At 43.0% G+C, this 21226-nt stretch overlaps 1 protein-coding gene across 11 annotated transcripts in view; it reads right to left on the bottom strand.

Moving 5' to 3' along the window:
• RBFOX2 (RNA binding fox-1 homolog 2) overlaps nucleotides 1-21226 on the bottom strand; it is a gene marked incomplete at its 5' end in the record, with an annotated part of 172308 nt that overhangs the window by 38490 nt on the left and 112592 nt on the right. For all 11 annotated transcript variants that reach the window (XR_014226347.1, XR_014226348.1, XR_014226349.1 and 8 more), the window contains one exon: nucleotides 12009-12155. Coding sequence is in view for 4 of the 11 variants with exons in the window: in XM_082280462.1 (XP_082136588.1) it covers nucleotides 12009-12155 (147 nt within the window). The remainder of the gene's footprint in view (nucleotides 1-12008; nucleotides 12156-21226) is intronic.

Here is a 21226-nt window from a genome sequence, read left to right on the forward strand (position 1 = left end):
ACAGTGCTCTATCCTCCAGAAGTGTCAATGCTCTATTTCCAAACTGGAGGTCTGCTCTCTAGAAAGACAGGCTTAGATGTCATTTTTAGGAGTGTGTATATGGAGTAGTTTTCATTCTAGAGACACGTGCAGTGTCTAGAGACACTCAGACAAATGCTACATCTTTCAGTTTTTCCTATCCCATTATTTAGGAAAGCTTCCGTCAACATAGTTTTGATTTAAGTTTGATAGAAAATGAAGGAAGCAACAACAAGAATATAAAGGATGGTTTCACAGTCAAAAAAATATGATGAACACAGGGTCCAGGCACTGGGACACTCTCCCCTTTGCCCAGCATTCTTAAAATAGTATTTGCCTTTTTTTTTTAAATTTAACAGTTGCATTCAGAGTCAAATGGGTATAATACTCATTTTGTGGGTACCCTTATTGAAAGGCTTGTGGCCAGATTTGAAAACCTGGAACATTTACAGCAGGGAGCTGTGACAGCTGAGGGGAGGCTCTGAATATGGAAAGCAATAATGAACAAGTATTCCACAACTGTCTGCAAGCAAACAAAACACTTCCAACAATTTTAGCTATAGTTTCTGTCTGCTTCCCTTCTCCATTCTTAAAAAGGAGATCTTGGGTCACAGATGTTGTTTTTACTATTCTATTGTTTAAGGACAATACTTGATCCTCTATTCATCGAAAGAACAATTGAATTCACAACATCCTACATTACACAAGTTTGAATAATGCTAATGTAAACATGCGTCTTTCCTTGAAACCTCAACATCTCAGCAGCTTAGGCTTGATCCATGCTGGATCCTTTTTTGACCGCCAATCACAGCTAAAACACATTTTCTATTTCTATCCCACACTAGGTGTGGGCTTGTCAATAAAGGAGATTAACCGTTGATTGCTTTTTGTTGTCGTTGTTGCATATGGCTTTGGTACTGCCATGAAAGAAATCAGTCATGATTGTCATGATTGCTTTCTTGGTAGACTATCTCAGCATCGTTATGTGACTGGGGCTGAACCAATTTAGCAGCTTGTTGCTGCTGAAGGGCTGTCCCTGCTCCTTTGTCCTTCCTTTGTCTGGTCTCATCAGCCTTCCAAAGCTGGCCTCAGTTTTCATTCTCACCTGTAGATAAACTGATACAGCTCAGCAATCCTGCGAAAACCTAGCCCAAGAAAAGGAATACATACAAAGATTCTGACAATTTACTGATCTGAAGTGGCTTGAAGGGTCAGTGAGCATTACGGCTCGAAGAAGCAAAAGGGAGCGGAAAGCCCAAGAGCAGGATCTGTCCCCTGCCAGATCAGCTCAGCTGCCTAGCCTTGCCACACACACTGAAACAGACAGGCTCTTGACAAATGCAAATGCCAAAATTATTTTCAGAATCTTCAAAGCCATCAAAAATCACCATTTTCCACCTCATTAGAATCATCTTGAAAGAGAACAAACTGTGCAGCTCCTGGTGCACAATTATGCCGTGCCATCCTCCCCTTTGTGCACACCCAGCTGGGCCTGGATCCTCCGGCACTGCTCAGCGCTGCCTGCCAGCCCCGTTGGGCTGAGCTCCCCGCGCAGGGCTTCCACATCCACGGGAAACCCTGTCCTGTGCGTTTAACTTCTCGTGGCTGACAAAACGCCGGCAGTGACACTGAATGTGAGAGGTCTGACCTAGCTGTACAAGAGGTGGCATGGCCCTCCCTGCCTACAATGGAGGTACATCATTTCCTAGATGACAAAATTAAGAGCCTGTGGTTGCAGCAAACACAGGCTTGACATCTACTGCAATGGGCTACATCCACCCATGCAAACTGCCCTGATCTCTTTTCTACCCAGGAGTTGTGAGTGTTTGAAGAGACAAGAGGGAAGGACCTCCTTGGGAGAGAAGAGCAGAGACAATGGGGGCTAACTGCTGAATGAAGGTTTGCTGGGGAGGGGTTTCCTGCTCCATGAAATTCCCTGCAAGAAAGCAAGGCTGTGAGATAGAAGAACATGTGCTGGGCTCTTCAAGGCTCTGGTGCAGCCATTTCCACAGCTCCTACGACAGCTCCTAACACAATCTCTCTTGTCCTTACTGCTGCAATGGTTACAGCAGATCCCAGCACTGGAAGGCACTTTTTTTTCGTAGCATGCCAGAATTTTCCTGAAGAATGAAAGCAGGAAAAAAAGAACTAGTTCATTTTAACAGTTTATAACTCCTTCAAAGCTGAATCTAATTTAGTGGAACATAAAAAGGCACTTTGTTCTCTGATGGTGCTTCGCCTACCAAATGTCAACAGTCTATTGCAAACAATCGAAGTTTTAAGAGCTCCTTAGTGAAAGGTTACAATTTTTGTACAGGAAATGCTAGGCCATCTAAATACAAGGGTCAACACCAAGTGTCCTCATAATAATTTTTTTAAATCATTTATATACAGCCATGTTTGTATTTTTCAAAAGACATAGGGTCTGGCCAAATAAAACAAGCCCCATGCTTAAGTCATCCATGAGGACTAACCCTCTAAATTCCAACCTTGAAGTCATGAACCATGGTGCTCACAGACTTGATTGGCTCATTCAATGATCACCAAGAACTTCTACTTAGAAGTCTGCACAGCCTCTGGAGAAGGCATTGCAGGACTACCCATCTCAAATGCTCCCCAGCATGACTTAGAAAGTTTACCACGTGACCAAGAGGCCAACATTCCCTACCATGTCAGGTTGTGCAAGAAGTCACCTCCGTGAACTGCTCACACACACGCCATGTGATGGGAAGATACACATACACACACACATTATTCCGGTCATGCCATGGCAAAGGAGCTACAGAATCTTGTTTTATCTTAATGATCCCTTCCATGGACTGAACTTGACAAGCTTTCAGCTATTTTTAGTAAAGCAGGTAAATGAGAATCAGCCCCCCTACAATGGTAGCAGAGAGTGCTGGAAGTAACAGTTTTTAAGAGGCATAAAGATATGAACAGACAGGAGTTATGACCAGAAATTAATTTTCTTGCTTGAACATGATCTATCTTATCATAGATGCAAAGGCATTGTGGAAAGAATGGTATATGCATGCTGTGTGTTTCTTTTCACCCAGATGACATGAAGGCAACAGATTTTTCCAGCTGAGGCCATAGCTACATTAAACATAATAAATTTGAGAGATCTGGCACCAGAAAGCTTTTGTCTTCCAAGGCACTGACAGTTTGGTACGGCCCCTCCTACATGCTCTGTTCCAGCTGGCCGTGACTCCTATCCCTGTCTAGAGCTTTCAAAATCAGCTCCAAGATGTGCCAGACAAATAACTTAATCCTAAAGATGCAAACAGCATGGAGTACAAGGCAAATTCTCTAGAAATCATGGAACAACGAAAGATAATGAGAGACACCATGTGACAACCTCACATCCCTACAAGAGAACTCCAGATGTCCAAGCAGTTTCACTAGCCCTACAAAATTTACTCAGAGATGAGTCCAGTGAGCTATCTAAACTTCAAAGGTGTCAAACAGTCCATTCTTAAAGATGGTCAACATTCAAAATAGCCAAGAAACCAACCTCCTGTTCAGGAATCCATGAGGTGCGTGAGCAAGAAGCAGGATAGATCCATGCTACAGAGACAGTCCTTTCCCTAGGCCCCAGCTCCATGGGATATACTTTCAGCTGAGCACAGCTGGCTCCATCATAGTGTGTATTAGTCAGTGCTTAGTTATGGAAGCGTGGGGTCTGCCAGAGCTATGCTGCTATCAGCACATGAACTTCCTCACCCAAAGCTGAGTCACATCTCTTCAAGCAATGGGGACAACCCTGTTCAGCTGAGCTACACCACTATGCTTTGCTGACAGGAAAATGGAAGCATCAAGGATTTATAAACCAAAGCACTACCACAGTTTACCAACTCAACAGATAATGAACAAGCATCAAGCAGCCCTTACTAGGGTTGAGCTGTTGCCCAACAAAACACACATTTTCTAAGAAATCAGACTTTAACATGAAGCCACACAAAGAGCACAGATTTTTAACAGGACTTACAGACCACAGCCATCCCAGAAAAAAACAAAACAAAACAAAACAAAACATGATGACGAACACAGTTTCTCAGTCATTTGTTATTCTCTAAATCCCAAATAAAAGATTTTCACATGAAACAGTGAGATTGGGATGAACAGTACCGCAGGGCACCACCCGGAGAGATCTTAACACCAGTCTAGCTTCCAGGTCTACACTTCCAGCTCAGCTCTTTGTTCGTGCTTTGTGCCATTCCCCAGAGGTCTGATTGCAGTGTAACCTGGTACTGATGCTGCAGAAAAGGTACTTGGACTCATGCCCACAAAAGCAGCATACATTCCAAAATCAATTTGAGAGTACTTAGCATGTAGACTGAATCCATATGAAACTGGGTCAATAAAAGACAACTCCATGTAATTTTACCCAGGCCTTTTATCCAATTAAATCCAGCTACAGCACAGCACTGGTTACTAAATGACATTCAGCAGAGTCTTGCTGCAGATGCTCCTAGTAACTCATGAAGATCTAAAAAAATCTTAGATAAATGTATGATCCAGTCATCACCACCTTCCAGCAGAGGGTCAGTACAGAAGTTGATAGCAGAGAGCTTTCTGAGAGCAAGACAGACAGTACAAGAGCTGACAGCTGCAGGGGCACAAACACCCCTCCACGCCATGGCCGTGCAGACAAAGCACAATGTTCAAGCAGCACTGAGCACTCAAGTCCTTTTTCAAAGGTGGTTTCAAAAAACACCCAGGTGAAACACACCAATATAATCAGCAGCACATCTTATAACTCTAACCAACACCAGCAGGAACAAAGTCCTGCCCTGTGACAGGGCTTGGGCTCACTCTCACCACAGAAGAGCCTGGAAACAAGAAAAGCTGCAGAGAGACCATTTTGTGTCAGAACATTTGTTCTCCAATACTGGCACATGGGACTTGTTACATGCAATTGATGGCCAGTAGTACCAGGAGATGAAAAACCTAAAATATACCTTGATATCCAGAAGACAGAATCTCCTCCTTCAGGATTCCAATCCACTCAGAAAGCAGAGTCCCTTTCAGCAGCTGTGCTATTGCTGTATTTTGGGCCCCAGTGCATCAACACCTGCAGGTCAGAGCTTCTTGTTCTATCACATTATTACCTATTTACCTTAACACTTCAACAAGTACTTCTTCCATTGCCAATACCTGTGTATTGCTAATTACTTTTGCATTTAAATTTATTTACTGGCAAATACAGACTTAAAATTCTACCAAATTCTTGCTGACAAAGAGCTGTAATTCGTTACTGCTTTAGCCTCAAACTATAGGCTTATGGAGGTGTTTTGCACTCTTGACACCAGAATGAAGTTCAATGAGAAATTATATCCACCGGGATATTTTAGGAAGTGCAAAGTGACAAAATGTTTCCTCAGAGGCCAAGATCTGAGGGCCTCAAGAGCTTACAAAAGTATCTGAGCTTGCAGAGCTTGGGTCATACAAAGCAGTGGTCTATCACAAACATACATCATAAAGAACCTTGCAGTAGGGATATGAATTATGCTTAGAGAAGGAAAAGGATGACTTTACCTGCCTTAATGTCATCCTTCTCCAATGTAAAAAAAAAAAAAAAAAAAAAAGTGGCTACCATTCTGTCACCTGTAAGAAATTACATTATTAATAACTTCATTAACTGAAATTAATTAAATGTGACATAATAGTCACCTTTATAGAAAACATCTATGGGTTATTACTGCTGTAGCTGATAACACACAAAACCCCTTTATCAATTGGGCTGATTATGCTCCCCATCAGAAAGAGCTAACAAGATACAAGTAATAGCTACGGATGGAGCAAGTTTTAAAAAAAGCAGTGTCTCCATCTAAAGCCAGAGCCTGCAAAAATTCACAGCTAACCCACCTTCATCTGCAATCATCATCAACATAGTCCTTGTTTTTATCTCACACTTAAGCAAAGCGCATTTCACCACAGTAAATTCTGAGAAACATCAATTCTGACTCCTTGTACTGTTGCTCTCACAACAGGTAAGAAAGATTTTGTGCAAGGACATCCATATGAACCACCAAAACAAGCCATTTGCTTGTTTCTGTGGAGACAATTCAAGATTCAGCTTGAGAACAGAAGGATCTTCCCTCTTGCGGGCTGTCCAATCCTGCCTCTATCTTTACCACGAGACTCCAAAGTCCATCCAACTCAAAAGGCCAGAAATGACCAGATTATCCCAGCCGATTTTATACCGGGAGGTGAACTGCTTCTTGAAGCATGAGAGGGAAAGGCTGAAGCTACCAACCGGGAGGTGCAAGCACACTATCACAGCAAAAGCTGAAAGGACTAGAAATACGTTGAGGGGAAACATGAACATTTCTTCTGCATACACAGTCCAGAAAGGAGGGGACAACATACTAGCAGTGTAAGAGAACACCACTACCATCATGTCATTGCACACATTAGCCAAAGAATGTCCCTCAGAAAACGGATAGTAAGATTTTGAAAAAAGAGTTGTTAATTTAACACTGATGGCAACTCTTCTTCTCCCTGGTAAGAAGTTCCATTGTTCAAATAAACCTCAAGGACTATAAATTTTTTCTCATTTCAAGGGTAGTTGTGTTAAATCTCAGCTTCCAACTTGAAAATCTTATGACTGTAAACAAGACCTAAACCCCCTGTCAGTAGGTATCATCCATATATAAGCATTTGTATAGAAATGACTCATCTCCTAACCTCTCTTTTTAATAAGCTGAGTAAATAATGTACCTCATACCTTACCCAGTTAAAAAAATCACTCACCTTCCAAGTCTGAGTTTATTTCTTTTGCTCTTAAACTGACCTCAGAACTGAATAAAATTATGCAGTCACAGTCTTTTCAATTTGGAACATGAGCAAGATCACATCCCTCCTTCAACCTGATAAGGCCCTTTGAATTATTGAAGCAACTATCTTCAACAATCACTGGTACTCTCCCAAATCAGTGTTTTCCAAAGAAAGCTTTCCATCTTCAGAGCACAGACCGGTTCCCACATTCTCAGTATTCTGCAATGAGCCGCATCAAACACGTTTTTGTTGGATTTATCATCAGTCAACCAGGCATTTCTACTCATTCTCTAACAGTAACCTTATCTTTCTCTTTCCTCCTCCTCAAATAGTTTTTAAACTGCAAACCTTACTGGCAAGGTTTTAATAGTACCATCTCCATGGGTTGATACAGATACTAAACAGGACAGTGATGGAAACATCCCTGGGGAAACTGACACTAAAAACAGTCTTGATCACAGCTGTCTCCCAAGTAACTACTACTTTTTATTATCTATCATTAAAGAGGTTTTTAATCCCTCTAATGTGTGTTGTGCTTGGGATAAGTATTATTTTTCTTAAAAATGGGTCACTTGGACAAATTCAATTGGTTGAGCAATGTTTCACGATACCAGTACTGCTTTGTACAATCTTGTCAAAATAGACAAGACAGCATTTGTCTACAAAGATATATATCACAAAGTTCTGCTGAATAGATACTAACATGTTTCTTCAGATTCTAATGGGCTTTTTTAAAATGTTTCAATATTATTTTTATCTTGGATCAACATACAGATAGACAGCTCTTTGGGTCATCCCTTTCAGGTTTTTTCAACAGTGAATCTTGGTGGGCAGTGTTCCACCCTTCTGCAACCCCCTAGCTTACAAGAATTAGCTAAAAAATTAGCATTAATGAATAACGGAGCTCCTTGCTTTGGCTATTATCTTTGGACATGCCTTATCTAGATCTGCTGTTTTTTAAATACTAGTGAGCACTGTCTCACCCTCCTCTGTTATAAATTATGTAGAAAACCAGATAAGGTAAAATTACCCCCTCTTAAATTCTAAACACAATCAGTTGGGTGGGGTTTTTTTTCCTTGTTTGATTTTTGTTTGTTTTGCTGTTACTTGTGAGGTTTTCCCCCCAAAATACACAACTACCTCCTGATTTTATACTGTGCCCATACATAGACCTTTCATGTTTCCATGTAAAAAAATGGATGGGTTCTCTGAACTTAGGTCACCAGTATCTCCATGACTCGCACATTTCCTTTTCCACCTGCTTCTTTACTTAAGTTTGCACCTATATTCACTGCTATTTACTTCTTCCTCCTCACCTAAGGTGTGGAATGCTTTGAATTTTATTACCCCAGTTTCAGCAACTGTGGAATCATGCCTTTTTGGCCATCAGTATGATGCTGCTGCTGAATACTTTATGGCTTCCATTAATACTTCCCTTTTAAAGATACCTTTCTGGGCAGTTATCCTGACAATTGTTTAAACTCCAAGAAACAGACTCTTCTAAAGCTCCTGACAGTACTGCCTGATGCCATATTCTGTTTGCACAAAGCAAATATGGACAAATAACAATCACTGGTACCTAGGCAACGGTGGGATTTCAGGTCAGCTATTAACTCTTCTTTATCTGCAAGAACAAGGTCAACTATTGATTTATTCCACAGTGGGTGCAGAACTGTGTGCATTAAAAAATCACCTACTCCTTCTAGAAGCTTTCTGGAAGTCTTTTCATTGGCCTCATGAAATGTCAAGTAAATATTACCTGTTTTAAGCAAGCCATATTACTTGCCTCTCTGTAAGATGCATATACATAAGGAAATGTTTGGTTCATTCCTGAGGATATCTCAAGGACCTTTTAGAAACACATTATAGCTGAGAGATGGTTGGAACCCAAATAATTTGAATTTGCTAAGAAATCCTTATGTTTGCAGCTCTGCCAAATGGTGCAGGTTTAGAAAGTGTTATGTAATATGCATTTAATCACACGTGGGACAGCATGTCTCTAGTCCACCTCTACTCAAGTCTGGACAAAAGCATTAGGTATTTTCTGTGCCCCAGGACTGGGCTGACCTCTCGCATGCTGTTCCATCCTTGAGGGGACTTCTTTACTCCCTCCCTACCATCACATTTATTTCTTCCTCCACGGCTTTACTGTCTACCCAATTCCTCTCTTTGTACAGTAGCTTGGGAAAATCACTCCAGGCAAGGATTTTGAGTCTCTCAGATATGACGTTGAGGAGATGTGACCTGACACACGGAAGGGAGAGGGAGAAGATGGGGGTTACAGGCTAGTCACAGCTGAAGACTCAGACAACCATGAGCCCCCTTTAGGAGAAAGGGTAGGTTTCAGTGAGTCACCCAAAGGAAAGCATCCGGATCCTGAAAAAGAAATAGGAGCAAGTAGGATTCAGAGAGCATGCTCTCCTGCTCGAGGCTATGAGCATGCTGAGAGAAGCAGCACTGAAAGAAAAAGGAAGACGTGCAAGAATCATTCATTATTTCCTTGTCAAAATGGCAAGTTCTCTATTACAGAAAAGTGGCACATGGGGTGTTTTGTGTCCCAGATGATGAATACTCTTCTGGCAGGCATGGCTCTCAGCAACCACAGGGCCCGGTGAACTACCAAAAGGTTTTACAAGGAATATACCATTTACCCAGTTAAAATCACATCACTGTGCTGGAACTTGAGATGATGTTTAGAGAAAAAATAAACACCAGACAAACACCAGAAACCAATTCATATAGCATTACTCCCCATCCCTCCTATGCACGAAAAGGGCACCATTTAGGCCAAAAAAAGGACAGGAAATCTTAAGGCAAGTAATTAGGCCGCATTTTTTACAAGTCACTTCTTAGTTCATTTAAATTGCCTGGGTGTCCCAATCTGCTAAGCATAGGCAAGAGTCACCAGGACAGGGATGTCCTTGTCATTTCCATCTCATCCATGTCTCCCACACCAGGAGCACATGGCAGAAAAGCATCAAGGCAAACGAGTGTGGAAAGGACTAGTTGTCAGTCCAGCATCAGTCCCAGGAGAAGGGACAGCAATGGGGAACAATTTATGTAAGTGATGCAGCTCCCAGGAGAGGGGAGCAGCCATAGCACAGAGCAGGACATGATAAATACAGACTGTAGCAGGTGGTCCAAGAACTGGCTGTGATTTCAGCAACCACTTGTCCAAACCGGACGGAACTGCCTACTGCACAGCCCTGCAACAGCAAAAAGCAAGCCAAAAAAACCACAAAAGCAGAGCAGAAGATTCAGCAATCACAGATTGCCAGGAGATGAGTTTAATTCTGAAAACATTCCCACAGACATCGAGAGTATAACAATAACCTAAGGTATGAACAACACGGAAGCAAACCCAGGCCTCTTGCAACAGAATCACAGATCCATAGTTTTGGCTGGGAATTAACTCCAGAGGTCATTTAGTGCATCCCCTGCTCACAGCAGGTCTAATGAGATCTTTTTGGCTAGGCTGTGTCCAGTCAAGTCAGATACCTTCAAGGATGGAGGTTCCACAACCCATCTGGGCAATGTGTTCCACTATTTAAGCATCCTCACAATAAAACCAAAATTTTCCTGATATCTGATTGATAAATCAGAAAGGTCCTGCATAGAGACCTAGACAAATTAGAGGGCTGGACAATGACCAACCCTATGAAGTTTAACAAAGACAAGCGCCAGATCCTGCACCTGGGACAGGGCAACCCTGGATGTATGGACGGATTGGAGAATGAGGTGCTGGAGAGCAGTGCTGCAGAGAGAGACCTGGGGGTCCTGGTTGACAGAAAGTTGAGAATGATGGAAGGCCTGAAATTCACTCTTGTTGAGTATATTAACATTTCCCTCAGCCCGTGTCTCCAGCCCTTCTCCAGACCTATTCAGGTCCTTCTGAATAGCAGCCTTGCCTTTCTGCGTTTTGACCACTGTTTTGTTCTTTTTGTACTGTCCAAGCTACAGACAGATAAGCCCAGTTCTTCTCTCATTTACAGCATTGAAGTCCATGAATTAGACACATTTACAATACTGCAACACTACTCTGCATGTGAGAGTGTGTCTTTGTGCATGCATACACACCCACACAGATGGCTCAGGAGATGCAACAACTGAAACAGGAATTTGAAGAAGCAGCTGGCTGTAAGTGAGGACCAAGGTATACACTCCAAGCCTAAGCTGACAAGAGCTTTGGGCTTTCCTGACTTGGATTCTTTGGACTGCACCTTAAAAAGGCAGCAGCCGTTAACTTCATAAATAAGAAATATTTCTGAAGACTTTAAAACATGCCATCAACCAAGGATCATATCATAATTATACCGACAAGTCAAATATTCCTGATGATGATAATGATATGATAACAATATATAGATAACTTCACCTGAAGGTTAGGTCATGACGCATCTAGCTCTTTTATCTGTGTTCACATGGAATGAGTCACCACATGTACTCATATAAACAAACTCTTCCTCAAAGAGCTTATAAATCAAGAATCATGAATAGCATCCAAGGATTAGGGAAGACAAACTATCTGGTCAAAAGAAACAGAAGGTGTATCATACACTATGTAGAATACCATCTGACTTGCACTAGCTTTTCCACATGCAATTGCTGGTTGGCAAATTGCAGCCATTCTTCATCACAGAAATGGATCACGAGGAAAGAAGTACTTCAACCTGTTTCTATGCAACTGAAAAACAGTGCTTTGCAAGGGATATATTAAGTCAGTGTTTAATCCTGGCCTTTACTCAGAAATAAGGTGAAGTTTCATTTTGGTTTGCTTTTTTCCCCAAACCAACTGTTAGATTATACTGAACACTCTTGCTCAGAGAAGTTGTGGGTTGCCCCAAACAGCTGTGCATGCCCCATCTGTGGAGGTGTTCACGGCCAGGCTGAATGGAGCTCTAAGAACACCTAGTGAAAGGTGTATCAGCCCATGGCAGAGGTGTTCGAACTGGATGATTTTTAAGGTCGCTTCAAACCCAAACCATTTTATTATTCTATGAATATCTCAATAGGAAGAACACTGTTATCGTTCTCATGTGCTCACCAGCTGAGTTAAATGCTACCAATTGTCCTAATCCTGCAAATATATTACAGTGTGCTGACTAAACTGAGGGGGAAGTGCTTTTCATTCACACAAATACACAAGCACCAGGTGTCCCACCTGTGGAGAAGGAGAATCTGCCATGCCTGAAAAGGTGCTCGTAACTTACCCCAAACATCTGCCGCAGGTCGGGATCTCGAAAGCGGAAGGGAATGTTAGACACATGAAGTCGTTTTGGAGTGGATTTGCTCTCAGTATTCTCACTGCTCTGTGTCTGTGATTGCTGTCCATCTGTCTGTGCCCCTCCTTCTGTCTGCTGAAATCAGAAAAGACAAAAGTGTGCACATGAGTAGAAATCACACAAATTCCTTTCACATGCCTTGTCTACCCCTTCTTAGGCATTAGCACTGCACTTGCAATTGAGCTATCTAGCACTTGACAATTATCTTGATAAAGCCAGTAGCACTTAACAATTGATTTGTTGTTCTTCCCCTCCCTTTCCATGAGTAAACAGTAATGAGATCTCAGCCTCCCTCCCCTCCTATCACCTTTCAGCTTGGTAGATTTGTCTTTGGTTTTCTTAAATTGCTTCTCCCTTTTAGGCCGTTCTTCCTCACTTCAGCTGCCACCATATGAAAGCTCTAATGAAGAGGCGGATCTTTCATATCCTGGAGCTGGGAGGTAGTACCGCCACTCTAATCTCATGTGGCAGGATGTTCATGCAATCATCAAAATCCCACAGCTGAAGTGGCAGCTCTTCACTGGGCCAATACCAGAAGTGCATCCCCAGGCAAAACGGCATCTGCTCTGTCAAGCTCCCTTCAGAGAAACATTACCCCAAAAGAAGATCTATAATTAAATGGTAAAATCCATATAGGAACAGCTTACGGATGTCTCCGATTAACTTTCTGCATACATTTAAGTGAGCCCAGGAACAGGAAACAGTCATCACCACTGCAAGATTTATAAAAACTCCAAGTGCTGCTTTTTGCTACCAATTCCACAACTAAGAAACGGAATTTGTTCCACTGTTCCCAAGCGCTGACTGGGATGGCAAAGAAAGGTCAAGGGGTACACCATGGGTATTTGTTCACAGAAAAGCATAAGAAGCAGGCAGAGGAATAAGGGAGATCTGTGTGCCAGAGGAGAGACCGAATGCCTGCTCAGAGATTACTGGCAGGAGAAAAGTAAGGAATAGAACCTCACCCGCTTGTGTGGGCTTAGAGTGAAAAGCGCTAAAATCTGAGCACAGGACTAAATACAAAGGCAAGGCCCCTTTGCAAAATGGCTTGATGAGAAAATGGCATTTTTTGAAATTTAGTCAGAAAAATGACCTCAGAACCTCAGAGCCACAGAACAAAGCAGACTACAATTTGGTCGGTTTTATTGCTCTTGTCCCTTCCCAAGTGCATTCACTGACAGGCCAAGGTATTCAAAGAGCACCCACCCACTCACTCTGTCTCCTGCTGCTTGCCTCAGACTCCTAGGAGGCAAGCTTTGACTACCTGTGTGATGCACTTTTAAGTGTCATTTCAGCTCTTTATATGCCAACCTGATTCCCTCCTTAACCCATCAAGTAAAAAGAAGTCCTACAATAAGGCAAGGACTGTAATTGCCAGTGTCAGTCTTTTTAAGGCACTTTCAAGAAAACATTGAGGGCCTTAAAGATATAAGAGTAGGGGTGAGGTTTTTTTGCTGGTTTGGGTCCTTTTTTCCTCATTTTAAATACGCAATTTGTGTTCCAAGGATGAAAGAAATCTGAGGCGACTTGCCCACACCAATTCCCCAACGACTGACTGGACTTGCTAGACTGCTCTGCACATCATTCCACATACAACACTTCACAAATATTTGGAAACATCTCTTCACAGATAAACTAAATTGGCAACACTATCTTCTGCCCAGAAATACCACTTACAGATATGACCTTGAATTTGCACACTGGTTACAAAGCAAGTGTATATACAAAGACAAGAGCGAGCAAACAGTAAGCACTGGGGTCTTGCCATGCTGAGCAGAGAAGTGGCAGCTTTCCATTTCATTTCAGTAGAGCTGTGCATGCAGCACAAACCATGTTTGATCTGGTTAATATAGATTAAGCTATGAGAGGAACAGTGACAATACTGCCCTGTCGAGTATGCCTACTTCCCATAGCTGTGGAATTCTCAGGAGACGCCTAGTAGAATGAAACATTTTTATTTTCTAAGACTCATCCACCCCCCCAAAAATCAAATTTTTGAGAACAACTTCAGAAACTTCCTTTTGATCTTATCCAAAAGCTGTCCCCCACATGTTCCCCCTCTTCTCCTTCCCTCACCTCTATGACAAAAAGGCTCTCCAAACTTACAGAGAGTACACCCTAGGGGAAGAATCAATGCAGCTGGCTTGCAATTAAATCACACCATGCTACTTAGTGGTTTTATTTTTATGACTCCATCAGTCCTCTGCTCCTCAGGGCAAATCTGTCCAAGAAGGACAAAACACAGGAGTAGCTTATCTATCACCATAGATACAACACCTGCAAGTGAGTACTCCAAAGTAACTCCCAAAAATCACCAATACTCCTGCTAAAAGGGACAGCTACATTAAAATATAGGTTGCACAGGACTGGATCTGCTGTCTCCCCAGTGGAGGAAGCCAGGATGTTGTTTGCACTCCTCTCCCATCCACTTGCTCACAGGCAGAGGGCAGAACTCCTTTCTTACCAAGGGCGCAATGTATCATGTGCAGTGGCCTGCTCAAAAGCACTCACAGCTGTTCCTGCATATGGCAGAGAGCTGGAGCCACACAAGAGTCATTCTGCAGCACGTGAGATGTGTACAGTAAGACAAATGCTTCAAAGAGAAGAAATGATAGAACGAAAAAGGGATCTTGGTCCACTCTTACCTTTCTAACGACACTGAGAGACTCCAAATGCTTTTCATGCTTTCACACAGCCCATTTTTTCAGTAGTAGTTTAACATTAAATACCTTCTTCTGCATGCTGTAGCTCCCTCATCTCTATCACCCATGGCCCTAAGGTAAGATTTGAACTTTCCACCACTGTAACATTAGCTCAATACATTTGTCCACTGCCACACATTTAGCTACAACATAAATGAAAAAACCAGTCTCTTCAGATCTTGGGTTTTTTTTTTTCCCTTTCATAGTTATTCCTTGGCTTAATTCATTAGGAAGGAGATGAAAAGAAGGGCCTGAAGCCTGTTCTCAGGCAGCACATAACAGAGACTGGCAGCAGTGCTACCCTGGCCAAGTCAGATGATGAAAGTCTTCATTTCACCAAGTGCCCACTCCCCACCTGGACTCCTTCGCCACAAGGCGTTCAAGCTTGTTCTGGCCTTGTGTCAGCACTTCCCAGTGAAGAAAGAGACTTCTCCCTTAACTACACAATCAGCTCAGAAGGGCACTAATACACATTCCCTATGTCTCAATGCCTGTCATCAGGCAACACAGACATGCTGCAGCAAAGGTCTCACATTTAGGAACAGTACTGCACTCACTGCACCGCCTCAGCACAGCCTGTGTAATATATACTGATGCAGGTGATAATGCCATTCATGCCTGCACACACGAGCTTAGAGCTCTGCTCAAGGTCACTGAGAAACACATCAGAACTCAGGACAGCAACACATGTGCTTCACTTTTAACTCCTTGCTGCCTGTGCCCACAGGTCAGCTCCTCTCTAACACCTGCCAGCAGCAGGAAAACCCTAAGCAAGAAGAGGAGGCTGCAAAGAGAAGCACGGATTATACTCGTGCACATACACACACGTAAAAGGGGAGGACGCCTGGCAACACAAGGATGTTCCGACAGGTTTGGGGGCAGCTCTATAACCACCTTCCCACCTCTTAACAGGTCTCCTCTATCCTAATGCAGGTGATGAACAATCTGTTGCTGAAGATTTCCCCTCAGCAGTAGGGAGGCAGGGGCTCCAGCACCACCTCAGCTCCAAGCAGATCTCCATCTGAATGGCTAGACAGAGGGATGCCTCCACGGTGAGCCAGACAAGCACTGGTACAACGGACCAGCACAGAGATTATTAATACCCAGCACATTCTGTTTCCATCTCCCACTTGCTTCTAGGACTGGAACCACTTCAGATCCAAGTTACAGACAAACAAAAATCAACCCCCCCATTCTCTCCCCCCCAGGAAGCAGGTGGTCCAAAATGTTGTGAATCATAATGAGGAGGTTAAGAGCCATAAATCACTGCAAAGAAAATATTTACAAAACACAAACTGTAACTAATAACTATATTTAAAAGGGGATTTGGGTGGCTTACAAAATGTAGCAGACAGACTGTGCTCACTCCACTGCTCCTAGATCAGTCTTGAATCCAAAAAAAGCCAAAACCAAACACCCAAGCTTGTTTGGATCAAGAGCTTGAAGAACTGTGGCGACAAGGACCAAAGGCTAGGCCTGGGAGAAGGCAATCTTCCCACCATAAAGCAGAGTACAGACAATGTGGAAAAATCTCTGCAACTTCTAGTGAAGAATCTGTGTCAAAACAACCAGTCACCCACCAATGAACAGATACCCACTGAGCAGGTTTGGTGAAAAAACAAGTGAAGAATTAGGCCCTAGACACAAAATCCACCTTGTGCCTCACCATATTCTGCTAAAGTAGGACTAAGGTCCTACACATCCCAGAGCAAACGGCATGGGAACTTCAGCTGCTTCAACACTTGTTCAGCAGACACAAGACCTTAGGGCTAATTATCACCTTTCAACAGCAGTAAATGTAATTTTACAACTATATCCATGTACTTGGTTTTTCAGAGATGCCAGCAGTGTTATATTAAAAAAAAAAAAAAAAATTGGGGGCTCCTTACAGGCACAATTAACTATTATCCAAAATATTCAGTATGCTAAAAAAACAGACGAAAAAATTCTAAGGACATACCAATTCACTTCTACGAGGCTTTTCACTATTTTCCACACAGTCAGGTGAATTTAGGGTATATTTTTTCTGATATATATTTTTTGTTAGTTACCTATTTTCAGAAGCTTAAGTCATTTTATTCAATTTCCTCATTAAGGACATACCTCACAGAACACAAACCTAACATAGGAAAGCACATAAGAAGCATTGTTACCTATCCTGCACAACTCCTCTGACATGTCCAGTTACATGTTCAATCCAAAGATGGATATTTCTAACAGGATTCTTTAGTGCTTTTTTCTTTTTCTTTTCCCTTTCAATGAAGTGGTGAAATGGAGCCCCTTGAAAGGCCTGCTCTGCTGGTCACATTATCAGACCTTTCCAGCCCATTCTTCATAAAACAGGGATGCCCTGACAAGGTGAAGGAGACAGCAAGATCTCCCAAGCTCGTGGTCACTCCCAGACTGCTCCATTGACAGTGGCAGAAGAACAGCCACACAGTGACAGATTTAAGATCCATCCAGCCCATTATCTTCTTTCTAACAGCAGCCAAATCTGTGGCATCTGTAGGAAGGATGTAAGAACAAGGCAAATGCTCAGTGACTTTTCTCCAGCAAACTAAGATAGCTGATGTCTCAACTTGCAAAGGATCCTGTGGACAAGAGCTGCAACGCTAATTTCTTCATTATATGGAAAAAATTAGTAGTAAACCCTGCTTTTTTTCCATACATGGCACCCAATTATTTCCCATGTGCATCCTAGTAAGTGAAAATGGGAAAGCTCCATATTTTAGTTGCCTTACCATTCAATATTCTATGTACTTGTCATATGCCTTCATTCGTGACAGCTCTTTCCCTAAGTGAAGATTTCATTTCTTCTCATAAAGAACCTGCTACATCCCTTTCATCATCACTTTTATCCTTCCCTGTACTTCTGCTAGATCTGCTATAACCTTCGAGAGATACACAGAAGTACCACAGCTATATACGCTAACGTAATGATGTTTGCTGATTTATTTCCCATTTCTCATTTTTAAATCTGCCTCACTAGACACAAGTCTGCAAGTGCTGACAATCTGCCTCATAATCAAAGCAAACTCCTGATGTTAAATGTCAGGGTTTGCAACCTCAAGACAGCAATTTCTAAGCTGAGGTGGCCAAACAATCAGCAGCAAACTACTTATTTGAAGCTAGTTCTTCCTCATGTCTACCTGCCCAGCAGTATCAGAAAATAACTGAGGATATTCATTAAACATATTCTTCACCTGAAATACCTCACATGAGCAATTGCTTTAATTACTAAAGGGATGACAAGTAATTACAGAGGAAAATTCTGAAAATTCAGTTCTGGGCAAGAAATACCCAAGGGGAAGTCATCATTTTAACACCATCCATGTGTTGCAAAAGTCAGTTGAGGAATCCTTGGTGCTGTTGGCTCTCTTCTTTCTAAGCCCTTGCTAGATGTACAGGGCACAGCCAGATGACCAAGCACCTTCCCTGTCTTGCTTCTGAACATGACACATATGGGCCCTCCACCACAAACGTGTCTCCTTTGAGAATTTGAAAGTCAATATCCCTTTGTGGTACAGCAGATGAGTTAAATACGTTTCAGTACAGCACATCAAGAAGCCAAGACACGATGCTCTGTAATTAAATAATGCTTTATACTGGTTCATGACAACGTAACACCAAGGCAGCAGCACCTGCCATTTTCATGCGAAGTAATTTACATAAACTTATTCCTCTACTTCTATACCTCCAGCTGCATTCCATAATTTATACAGACATACAAATTCTTCCCTCTGACATTAACAAGAGAAACAAGTTGAATAATCAGCTTGCAGTATTAAGTGCATTGCATTTACTATCAAGCAAGCCTTTTTAGTTCAGCAGATGATTAATCTTCCCTCTGCGGGTAGAGTACCAGGAGATGCAGAGAGCTGACAATTGCTCTCGGCTTCTGGCCATGCTCTCCACACGCTTACCTTGCAACAACAGCATTTGCTGGATCCCTCCAAGAGCTCTCTAATTCATTAACCCAGCAAAAGAATTGGACAGCTTTCTGCCAGGTCAGTGAATTAAAGTGGCTCACGTAAGGAATGCCAGAGACAGTAAAATAGGAGTGGGAGTTTGCGCTTGGAGCCAGATCTCTCCTTTCTGACAGCAGTGAATCTCTCAGATCAGCTCAGCTGCCAGAGGTACTGCAGCCTAATTAGCATCTCCCCTTGCAGCTAACTGTGCTGGGTGTTTCTATTAGGGATAAGAGCAGTAAGGTAAACCAAGAAGGGGGAAGGGGGAAGAAACTAGGCAACCCAGCACCATAAGTGAAATGCTGAGTGTCAACTGTTTAAGAGAAAGGCTGCAACAGGCAGACCAAGTAGGCCAAATATGGTCCTGTACCTCAGCCTGTTTTTAATCCAGGTCTCTCAGCTGTGCTTTGGGACAGTATCAAGATAAAGGACAGATGCTTGGACATGCAGACAGAGAGGTCTTCTTGCCACATGCCAGGCAAGAAACAAAGCCCCACAGATGAGACTTGATCCTAAAATAGAGATTCCAAAAGATGAAGCTGTTTGTATTACACCACCTACTGTGCCAATTTCTTTTCCATGCCCCAGTCCTGAGACCTCTGAATGCTTTCCACTACATTCAGACCTCCATAACTGAGCTCGTCCTTAGCTGATGACACCAACCAGTTATTCCCCTTTGTTCAGGGTTTTAGACTGAGTAGGAAGGCATGGACTTTGACTCTCAAAGTTTATTTTACATAAGTTCACTGCTGATCTTTGACCTCAGGCTCCCAGAGCACTGTCTATTAACTCAGACACCACCACTAATCTCAAGTCATTCCAGCTCACTTGCCCACCAGAGCTAGCCAAGTTTCTATGAAAAGGTGCTCCTACTCTGTGCATTAAGGACCCTGTTACAGACCACATTACATTGCTGTGTAACATCTTACCAACAAGATCAAGCCCCCTTTCCATGAGGGATCTTTAAGCCACCCCATGCTCTTCTGCAATTTTCCTAAAGGCTATCAGCCTGAAAAGCAGGAAAGCCTGGCCATCTGACCACACCTTTTGCTATCTCCCTCTGTCCTGCCAACAGAACCAATCACAGGCCTTGTTCTTAAAAGCAAGCAGGGAACTTATCTGTCCGAATGAAGGAATTTCTGAATCATCCCATAGGAGCACAGGCTTCAAATCAGCAGCTAAAAAATCCACTGGCGGTTGAGTCTGGGGTATCGCCTTCACACACGTGATAGCAGCTGTGCTTGTCAGTAGCAGTAATGGGAGGGATGGCTCATACATCACCCTGACGACTTTTTGCTCTGTTAAAGTTAGCACTGCTGTTTGAGCAAGATGATAAAATGGTTAAAGGAGAAGATGCCTTAAAGCGTAACAGTCTAGTCCACACGGACTGAACATGTGTGTCAAGTAATAGCCAGCACATGAGATGGACAAGATGCTTGACATTAGCTGTAGATGTTTAAGATGAAATAACCAATCTCTTCTGCTGTATTTTAATAGCATGCTTTAACTTGAGTAACTACTGAGCCTTCTTGCTTCCCCTAGTTCCTGCATCATTAACTGGCGTACTGAGGAGGAGAAAAGTTACAGGGAATTACATCCTAAGGCAGCTCACAGAATCAAAATAATTTCATAGAGAAGGAGTCCTAGACAGAAAGATAAAGGGACTTGGAAGATCCAGGATGCAGTGGAAGACTAGCATGTGAAAAGCCACTGGTTGAGGCACCTTTCCCCCTGCTCCCACAGATTTCTTCGTGTGCCACCATCTGGGATCCTCTGGGTTTGTCCAGTCCCAGCCATAGCAGCCACAGCAACGCCCTTGTGTGTGTCCTTACCCTTTCCCAGCCAGCTACGGCCACAAGCCTGACTCTGCATGCTCAGCTTGCACGTCTTTAACCACATCAAACAGTCACTCCAGACATGCACACCTGTTTCCAACAGCCAGTACAAGTGCTGTGAGTTATTCAGCCTGTTTCTTGGATAACCCCCTGCCAGTCAGGCTCCCTCCACAGACTCCTGGCAACACCACTGCCTGCCAGCAGTCTCCCAGTAACACTCCCCCCCGCACAGATGGGCTCCCAGTCCCTCCTCACAGGCTAGCCACAGCCTGTGGGCTCCTTGGAGCCAGCATTAGTTGATGAAACACAGAGCTCGGCCCTGCAGAGCCACAGAGATGGCTCCTAATATGGAAGAGGAGAAGGAAGGCTGGCAAGAGCTTATATCCAAGGTCAAGGCTCACATCATTTCCATTAGAAAGAAATGCTCTTAAGCTCTGGACAAGGATGGGAACAACAAAAACACACGGGGAAAGCCACTGCCCTGTTTTATTCCCTGTTTCCAGCTTCCTCATCCAACTGGCAGTGCCTGAGATAGTTGTTTGCTGGAGACGGGCAACCCAAATCTCATGTGTTGGAACAGTATCGGACAATCTGGTGCTAAAACGATGACTTGCATTTCTGCACACTGTTAATTTCTGCAC

Source organism: Coloeus monedula, assembly GCF_965178545.1.
Source record: "Coloeus monedula genome assembly, chromosome: 4".
Taxonomy (NCBI): Eukaryota; Metazoa; Chordata; class Aves; order Passeriformes; family Corvidae; genus Coloeus; species Coloeus monedula.